At 49.9% G+C, this 9,441-nt stretch overlaps 1 protein-coding gene across 2 annotated transcripts; it reads right to left on the bottom strand.

The window, feature by feature from the left end:
• Nucleotides 1-254: 254 nt before the first annotated feature.
• OSR2 (odd-skipped related transciption factor 2) lies at nucleotides 255-7,979 on the bottom strand. 2 transcript variants are annotated; one of them, XM_059042485.2, is made up of 4 exons: nucleotides 7,551-7,979; nucleotides 2,788-3,556; nucleotides 1,615-1,714; nucleotides 255-855 (listed from the first exon to the last, which is right to left on the bottom strand). In XM_059042485.2, exons 2-4 carry the CDS (start codon nucleotides 3,441-3,443, stop codon nucleotides 673-675), a joined length of 939 nt encoding a protein of 312 aa, XP_058898468.1. In that variant the 5' UTR covers nucleotides 3,444-3,556; nucleotides 7,551-7,979; the 3' UTR covers nucleotides 255-672. The 2 variants fall into 2 exon arrangements, with proteins under 2 accessions (XP_058898468.1, XP_058898469.1); XM_059042486.2 differs by having other exon boundaries at nucleotides 255-773; nucleotides 7,551-7,976.
• Nucleotides 7,980-9,441: the final 1,462 nt, after the last annotated feature.

Below are 9,441 nucleotides of genomic sequence, written 5' to 3'. Positions count from 1 at the left end.
AAAATAAACAAAAGGGGAGGAAAAACCTCATGGGTATCAATTTTAATATCTTCAAAAAGCAGAAAGACAGCACAGTTACCAATTCCAAAATGCCGCAGTATGAAAAGGGAAGAGATGAAGTTTCTGTAAAAGAACTGTGAGAAGTCTTACTTTTGAAACCTCGGGGTAAAGAATGCCCTTCAATATTTAATATTTCAGAGACATGCCACTCTTCCAGAATCCAGAGGAAAAACAGAAGTCAAATAGCAAGGCACTTTTGCAGGAGTGTTGAAACAAACAAGAAAACATTTTATTTTTGAAAATACAGTCTTTAAAGATAAATTTGGTTTCCATTTTCCATACCTAGGTGCATCCAACAAGATACAAAAACAGACAAAACAAAACAACGAAACAGAGACCCACGACATTATGTACAGAGCTCTAAAATGAGCTGTGAATATCTACAAGAAACTAGCATATGCTCTTTGTGAAAGGATGTACTTGTGTGGCTTTCTACAGTTCTCAGTCCTTGGGAAGAAGAGTTAACCCCCTGGAGCTGCCACTGTGGCTGCAGCCGGGGAAGAGCTGGGGTCAGTGAAGGGTTGGGGGTGCCCCCCCCCCCGGGTGGGAGGCGTGGAGAGGTGTCTGGGGAGGGGAGCGGCGGCGGTGGCCCGGGACAGATCCGGGGCTTCTCTAGAAGTCCTGCCGCGGGGTGTGAGTCAGGCTGTGCCGCCGCAGATCACAGTTTCGCCTGAACACTTTGCCGCACTGCTCGCAGCTGTAGGGCTTGATGTCTGTATGGGTGAGAAGGTGAGTTTTCAGATTACTTCTCTGATTAAAGGTTCTTCCACATGTGGGGCATTTGTGTGGAGATTCCTGTTCAGATGTGAAGCAAGCAAAGGATTAATCCTTCACACCGCCACGGCACCCTTCTCAATAGTTTCTGTCTTATCGGTATCACAAGGTTAACAGAACACGCGCACGACAACAAAGAGGAGACTTGCAGGAACACATCTGTGCTCCTAATCCTCCAATCACAAAAACACACGCACAGGCACACACAGGGACCGGATTACACTGATAACCGCCGGTGGCCACTGGCGGTGGGCTTTGTGATTTCCAGCTCTTTACATTTCATCACCATGTCATAGGCAGGAAAAGGGGGAAGGAAAAACTCTAATCCTCTCTTAAGGAACGAGATTCTCTCGGGTAATAAGGCTCCTCTTTGGTGGAAAATTAAACTATTCCTCAATGTTCTGAAAACTACAAATTATGAGGCCCCTGGGAGAGAGAACGTATGGGATTTCACCATGCCTCCATTATCAAAATTACCTTTATTTCCTCCCAAACACGAAAGCTTTAAATGCAGGGCACATCAGGTGAAAAAAATAATAATTCTAAAATTAGGATTTTAGAATAGTGAGAGTGGCTTGTTCTTTAAGAAAAACACATAAATGTTTTCTGTTAAATAAAATTAATTTCATGTATTAAAAAACTGGGTGCTGCTTTCTCCACCTAGAAAACTGATCTAAATAGAGCCTTTTATGAGAAAGACCCTGCCATTGAACACCTTTTCTAGAGCAAAAATGATAAAACAGAACCAGTCACTGTTTTTAAACAAGAAAACAAACTTACCTGCATATGTAAAGTTTTGTGAACAGCCAGAGTTCTAGACTGACAAAATCCTTTCCCACACTCCTGACATTTGAAGGGTTTTTCTTTGGAATGGATATACCTGAAAATCAATATAGGGTTTCATTGAAATGGCTTTAACACCACGGTGAGGAGTTTCTTTTGGCAATTACTTTAAACGAAGTCGTGAGGAAAAAAAGAAAAGAAACAGGATTTCCATTATTTATGTTTTTACATCTCCCCCCCACCACCACCGTGTAATTCTGTTTATGGTTAACCTCAACTAACAGACTCTTCAAAACATTCACCGGACGCCGGCTTTATCTACACTTGATCGCCCTCTCTGGCGCATTTTGGAGCTCGAAATCGTGCCGAATGAGCTCTTCTTGGCCTCTACGGTTTTCTCTGGGATTTAAACTGGTCAAATCAAAATATAAGGCAAGGCCAAGTTTAGGGGGACTAATTTTAGCGAACCCCTTAAAAGCGGCGGAGGATCGGTACAGAAGTCCTACCTTGGGGTAACAACAGCAAGTAGAGTCCAGGGAAAAGATACCCTCACCCCCACTCCTGGGAAGTTTTTACTGGATGAAAACACTTACATTATCGTATTTCTTCAATTGCCTTTGATTAATGCATAGTTGAAGATGTGGAGGGAATGTGAAGAGCTGTTTCTAAATTCAGTGATCTCAAGACCCCCGCAAATAAGTTTAAAGAAAGGTCACTGTGGCAGGCTCTCGGGCGCACCTGGGGGCGAGTCAGGGAAGGGAGGGAACCCAGTGGAGGTGGCCGAGGAGATTTCCAGAAATGGTCCTATCGCAGGCAGGACCTGCACCCACCATAGAAAGGTCTTCGAGGTTTCTTGGCTCTACCTGCCCCACCCCCTAAGGTCGACCCGGTGGAAACTGTTAAACCGATCCCAGGACCAAGGCCAACCCAGCAGATTTTAACTACCTAAAGATGGGGTGGCCCTCCTGCATCCCAAACAAGAACAGGCATCAGGGGCCCGCTGAGGAAAAAGGTAAATTGGGGGGGTTGGTTGTGGCTGGCTGGGGAGGGCTCTGGGGGATATATTCTAGTTCAGAGGGAATTTTAGTGACGCTTGCAATGTCTATCAGGATTCGGTATTCTGGATAAACTGTCCTTCCCTCCCCAGGCCAACCTCTTTCCCCACCTTACCTGTGATCCCGCAAATGATCTTGCCTCCGGAAAGCCTTGTGGCAGATGTCACACGTGTACGGCCTCTCATCTGTGTGGGTCCTCTCGTGGATGAGCAAGTTGTAGGATTTGGTAAAGTGTCTGCCGCAAAACTTGCAGATAAACTCTTTTTTCGTTTTGGAGGGCAACCTCCCTCGGGAGGGCTTTCTGTCCGGAGTCAATTTACTGAGGCCCGAGATGGGGCTACCCAGCCCCGGGCTCAGCTTGGTCAGGTCTCCTATCTTAGGGGGATCCTCTTGCGTAGCGGCCACGGCCAAGTTGGCAAAGTCAAAACGGGGCCGGTCCTTGTGCAGGGCTGGGAGGACGTGGGCAATGGCTCCCTGCTTGGGATGGAAGAGGTGGGTGGTAAAGGGCAGAGCCGGGAAGGGGAAGCGCGCGTCCACAAGGCCCTGCGCCGCCGCCATCTCGGTGATGGTGGAGCGGGTGATCTCATGCACGTTGGGGTACCCCAGTGTCCAGTGGTTCATGTGCATGGTCTGCACGGCGCTGAGACCGTACAGGCCCTGCAGGTGGTCCACCGCGGCGGGGAAGGTGTTCACGGCCTGCAGGAAGGAGTAATTGGTGAGCTGCAGCGATGGGTGGAGCGGGATGGGCGCTGGCAGGGCCTTGCTCCCCATTTTCCGGGGTGCTGGGGGGCGAAGGTAGCCACCCTTTTTTTCCAGGACTCAGAGGCGGGTGGGCGTGGGGCTCCGGCGAAAACCCAGAAGGACAACGGTACGCAGAGAAAACCCTAAAAATGGCCGGGGGAGAGAGAGAAAGTCGTGACTATTTTCCAAGCCTGCTCTGTCTGTCCCTTGGCGCCGCGTGGGTTACAACACCTTCCTTCTAAGCCCCCCTCCCCACCCACTCCGAGGCCCCGAAACGGAGTGGTAAGGGAACCTCGGAGAGCCTGCCGGCGGGCGAGTCAACACCAAGCTGGAGCTCAGCCCCCGGGCCAGGGTGTCAAGCGGGGCAAAAGTGGTCCCCGGCGGCGAGCGGGTCGCCCGTGGGAAAATCGGATGCCAGGCACGCACTGATTCGAGGAGCCGAAGACCCGGGCCGGGGAGAAAGAAAGGTGGGCAGAGGCTCCAGCAGAGGCGGCACCCAGTCCAGCCCACCCACCCCTACCCGATCGGGCGAAGCTTGGTCATCCGTGACACCCCGCTGTGCCAACGACCACAGGCCCGGGCTGAGCCTCTGTTGCCGCCGTGCTCCCCGGGGAACGTTGGGTTGTGGGTCTGACCCGGGCGTGAGGGCCTGGCTCAGCCGTGCGGCTCCTAGCGTTGCGCCCCGAGCCCGCTGACCCGCCCGGCGACCGCCGTTCACCCGGACCGCGCCTGGGTTGGTGGAGCGCAGCCGGGGGCGCTTTGCACTCCTGGGGCTGCGGGGCCCTCGGAGGGGCCCTCCTCGCCCGGCGCTGACCTCAGAGGTTTTCTTTTTCCTTCCTCTGCCTCTGTCCCATTTATCAGCGGTGACGGGCCACAGGAAAGAAAAGTGACACCTCGGGGGCCGGTGAGGCCTAGAATCACCCCTTCCACCTTCCCAGGGGCCGTCTCCTCCCACCCCCCATCTAGATCCCTTCCAGATGGTTCAGGCTCAGTGGGGTGTTGCGGGGGTGGAGAAAGTCCCCGATCCAGGACCGAGCGCCAAGCTCTCGGGAGGCCCGAGCGCTTCTTGACCTGGCACCAGGAGAGGCTCCTACACCGGCCAGGCCCCAGGAAAAGAGAAGAGAGGAGAGGCAAGAGTGTTCCTCGGGGAGGAAAAAAAAAATGGAAGGCGCAGCAGGGGAGCCACAGCAGATCGGGTACGGTGCGCCTCTGCCTGCCTGGAGGAAGCTTGCTTGTCGGCCTGGAGTTGAGTGCGACGTTGCTCCTGCCACCGGGAAGCCGGCCCGGGTCTGCGGCCTGGGCCTAAGCAGGGCGCACGCACGTGCCTGTCCCTGAACCCCCAGTGCCAACACGGAGGTCTGCTTTCAGACCCAGTTTCCCGGGGCACCTCATCTGCTTTCAGGGTAGGCCCACCTTCTCCCAGAGAGTTCTGCCAGCTCTGCGGCCTGGGCCTTGCCTCTGAAGGTGGCTCCCCAGGGGCTGGGACTCACAGTTAAGCGCTTTCCCTAGAGAGGGGCAGGCAGGCCTAACTGAGCCAGCAACCTTTATGCCTGGCTTTTGAACCCAGCAGGAAGATGGGAGAGTTTGTCCAGACTTCCTTGCCACCAGCCCTTTCTGCGCCTGAAATGCTCTTCTCTAGGGTGTTGTGAAGTCTTTTCTGTGGCTCTATCTGAGGGCAGGCTTAGAGGGCTGCGCTAATGGCACAGCGCTTTGGCCAGGCAGATTCTGGCCGCCTCCGAGAGGCCCACACCTTCCCTCCCTCCTCCCCTGTTTGGAACGGCTTGGAGACAGGGATTTATTAATGAACCGCTTCTGCCCAGTGGTATGCGGTCTGGGAGTTGAGGCCGGGAGTTAATGAGAGGTGTGTAACAGTCAGAGGGTCTCAGACCGTTCGACCGAAACTGTAAACCTCCATTAGTAATAAACTTTCCCACCACAAATCACAGTTCATTTTTGTTCAGTGGCAACCCTCACGCCCTCTCCTAGAGAGGTAGAAAAAAAAAGATTCTACTAACATCCCTGGTAATCTATTTGTTTCCTCTTCCATTAACAATCACGTTATACCTTTATTTCCTTCTTTTTGCATAGGAGGATTTTCTAGAGATTCAAAATATTATTTTTTCCCTAGTATTAAAAAGTGGCCTCCCTACATAGGAAACCGAAATTATTATTTGGGTGTTTTCCCAGACTGGATTTCTTAGAAATAAATACAGGAGGCAAAGTGCAATTCCCACCACGTTCTCCATCTATGTACGTGCATGTGTGTGGGGTGTGCTATCGACTTAAGGAATATCATGGCCTGTGATTTTGATTACAAATGCACAAAGTGAACTCTGCCATAAAGGTTATACGTTAATTCTGCCAGCAGAAACTCGAGTGCCATCTTCTTCCATTTTCACCAAATGGTTTATAACCCAAAATTAATGCCTCTTTTATAATTCAGCTTCATGGTGGCACAAAAGTGCTATTTCATAGTGTGTATTTGTTTTAAGTTGCAGGACAAATAGTTTCTTCATAGAAGAAGAGCAGTCCTTCACAAAGAGAGCAACCCTAAGTATCCACTAAACATTTTTGCCATTAAGAATTAGGGAGTTTAGATTTCCACTCTCCTGCTGAGTAGCTGGAAATATATGTCAAAAGATATTTTAAGTCAATGCAGAGGATCTAAAGTACTTTCGTTTTGTCTAGAGCTGAGCATGTAGTTCTCACACTCAGTTTCAGGCAATAACAGCCATCATCTGCTGTCACTTCTACACCATCCCATTTCAGACCATTGGTTACTTTTAATTATTCAAGGAAAGAAACTTAAACCAACGAAAAGACATAAATATTTCCGTGGAGCTGAGACTAGTTTTCTTTCATCAGCCTTCTTCACAGGAATTTCCAGACACGTACAGAAGGTTTGTAAAATTTAGTTCACTGGCTGTCAACAAGTGAGAGGTGTATGTACTAATTTCAGTTCAGTGAAGCTTTCAAAACACTGGAGAAAAAAATAGTGGTAATTTGATAAGGAGGCTCGCTCTTTGGTAATGTGTTATTACACTTTATTATCTAAAAATCGTATACAGTCAGGGGTCATCTGCTAACACCTGTGGGTTGGTGTCTGAGAGAAAGGACTGATGGATCCGTAGGCTCGCTGAATTTCAGCCCAAGCCACAATAAAATTGTACATTAATAAGAGAGCTATACTCCAAGTAGATCTAAGGAGATCATTAAAAAAAAATTAAAATGGCCAGATTGGATCAGGTGAACAGAGAGAAAGGGCCGCAAAGTTCCTGCCCCTTCGCTGCGCCTCTGCCTTCCCAAGGAGTTAATTAAATTAAGATGCCTTCCGCATAATCTGGGTTCTGTTTCTCTCTGCTCCCTCGCTCCCCCTGCATGAGTAATTTTCTTGTTCTGCTCAGGACTGCAGTTTGTTTAGCAGAGAAAGTAGCTGTCTGCGCCGTTTCGCTCCGGGAGACTCCAGCCCTCTTTTGTTCCCTGCTAACAGGTAGGGAGACAGAGCCAGCGCACCCTCCACAAACACCTTTTTCTCCCTCCTCACCATACAAACACAACTCCTTGCTCTGTTGCTACTTCTCGAGAATTCCAGTGTTTAAACCCCAGGGGGATTTGCCTTCTGCCCCCTCCTCCAGGACTAGAGGATGGGAGGAAAATCAAAAGGCCAGCACAAGGTTGAAGAATTATCTAGGACTGAGCTATTACTTTCCTCTTGAAACGCGCTGGCTCGGCAGGCACTGCGTGTCGCGGCCCGTCCGCTCCGCCGCGGCTGCCCCCGGACGGGTGGACCAGGAATACTATGGCAGAGTGAGAAAGAACATGAGATTGTGGGGTTTTATCTCAACGTACGTAGATCAGCTTTTAGAAGAAGCTTTGCTGAGTGCTTAGATTAAATGTCGCAAAACAAAACTAAAAACAGTACGTGAAAGCGTGTGTCGTTGCGTGTTAGCTGGGAGTGGCGTGCCTGGGATCCGATAAAGTGAAAAATACAATGCCCCGGGAGTGTGTCCGTATGATTTCTTTTCACAATTTCTGAACTTGTGGCACACCGGACCGAGAATCCGAGCGCCCCCCTGCACCCCCTGCAGCCTGCCTTCCTTAGGGTGGCTGCAGCCCCTTCCCAGAGCGGACACTCACCTCCCCCAGAAACGTCCGCCTGGGCAGCGTCACTCAGACCTGGTCCAGGCAGTGAGGCGCACAGCTTGGAAAGGTCATTGGGTCCACGCCGGACAAACTTCTTTTTCCGCGCGGAGTCCCGGGAGCCGAGGACATGATCTGGAGGACGACGAGCAGCCAAAACGAGAGCGGATCCTCGCCTTCGTCCGAGTCAGTGGTCGTAGAATGTGTAAAGACCCAGGGTGGTTGGAGCCCGCGCTCAGCGCTCGCCCGGAACCTCGCGCCTCCGCGAGCCTCTCGCCGCGTACTCGGGGTAAGGTCTGAGCCTGCAGCCTCGCAGGGCCATCACCTTCCAGCAGCGAGCACGCCGAGCTCCGTCCCCGCCCGCGTCCCTCCCCAGGCTGCTCGCGGCCCGGAGACCCGGGCTTTAGTAGCGGCCCCGCCTCCCCTTCGGGCGGGCGTCCCGCAGCCGCGCTGGGCCCCCAGCGCCCAGGCTCCGCCTCCGCGCCCGGCGCCCGCTAATGGTCCACTCTGTTTACTTGTGTTTGGATAGCAACTGAGTCTTAAAGGCACAGGTTTGCTCGAGGTTTCCCTGTTACAGAGGCAGAGCCAAAGTGACTCAGTTCAAAACTCACACACAAACACAACGTCCACCCCTTTCCTTCTCGGTGCCACTTTTCCTTATAATGTTAGAAACTGAACAACTGGCTTTCTGCCTCTCGAAGACCCCTCAGAGAAACTCAAAAGGCATTTTGTAGTTTTACTTGGCGCGCTCGCCCCGTTAATTTCCACATCTTAACACGTTTAACATAACTATCTTATTCGTAGGTAAAATCAATCATTTTTAGATTGTATTCTCCAGCATATATCACCCTTCCTCCAATTTTAAATAGTTTTGTACATACTTTTGGTCAGTTATGACTGTATCTGTAGCCTGCTTTCGCCTGATGTTTTCAAAACGAAGTTTGTTTATAGAGGTGACAATTGACTAATTTCGTAATTACTGCAAAGACATATGTGGGATATCCCAGGAGAAATTTCTTCCAAAATTTAAGCTTTAATCAGCCAATGTACATTTCATAAACAGTTAACCAACTTGGTTAAAGGGGTGGGCATCTGCAACCCATTGGCAAACAATAAAGAATCCATCTGGAATGGGTGAAGAGCAGTCATTTAAAATATTTAGGAAAATACTATGCTAGCTTCTCAAACGTGTACATCTTCATTCCCAGCAAAAAACAGAGTTCATTGTTCAGTTGCCAGGAAACGTAATCGAATTTGAAGTGTAGTGATACATTTTTCAGGTTCTTCTAAAGATTTGGTCCTCTGTGAGTGTAATTGCAGGATGCACTTCAGCTACTCTGGAAGTAGGGTGACCGAGTGACAGAAAGGGGATGACATACTCTCATTTTAAACAGCCTCTTTCCAGATGAGATCTGCGTGAGCAACACTGAGCAAAACGCCCTTCGTCCCAGACGAGTTCGCCAGAGGCGATTTACATTAGCCCCCTGCAAGTCCGCGCTTTGAGGGGCGCAGATCTTCAAGCCAAGAGGCTGTACAATTCAAAGGTGTTCTGCCAAAATATGGTTTTGGATGTGCCGCCCCAAAAGACAACTAAAATAATCTCAATCGTGCGGAGAAGTGGACAAATACAAGCAGAAGACGAAAACCTGTCAAAAGGTCAAGCTATGATTGGGAAGCCAGGCAAAAGCTACGGGATATTATTATTAAGATAAAATCCCTTGCATTTTATTTATGCAGAGGTAAGTAGAATTTTTCGTTCCTTCGGTAAAACATAATTCAGAGATAGCAGATCTTTTTTTCCTTTTCTTTCCAATTTCAAATTTGCAAAGGTTAAAAAGTGAGCTTGGAAAGAAGACCCGAGTGTTTAATATCCTTCAGCATTGAACTG

This window comes from Kogia breviceps, chromosome 17 (assembly GCF_026419965.1).
Source record: "Kogia breviceps isolate mKogBre1 chromosome 17, mKogBre1 haplotype 1, whole genome shotgun sequence".
NCBI classification, from domain to species: Eukaryota; Metazoa; Chordata; class Mammalia; order Artiodactyla; family Physeteridae; genus Kogia; species Kogia breviceps.
The sequence above is the reverse complement of the archived record's forward strand: the minus strand, read 5'-3'. Positions and strand labels throughout refer to the sequence as shown.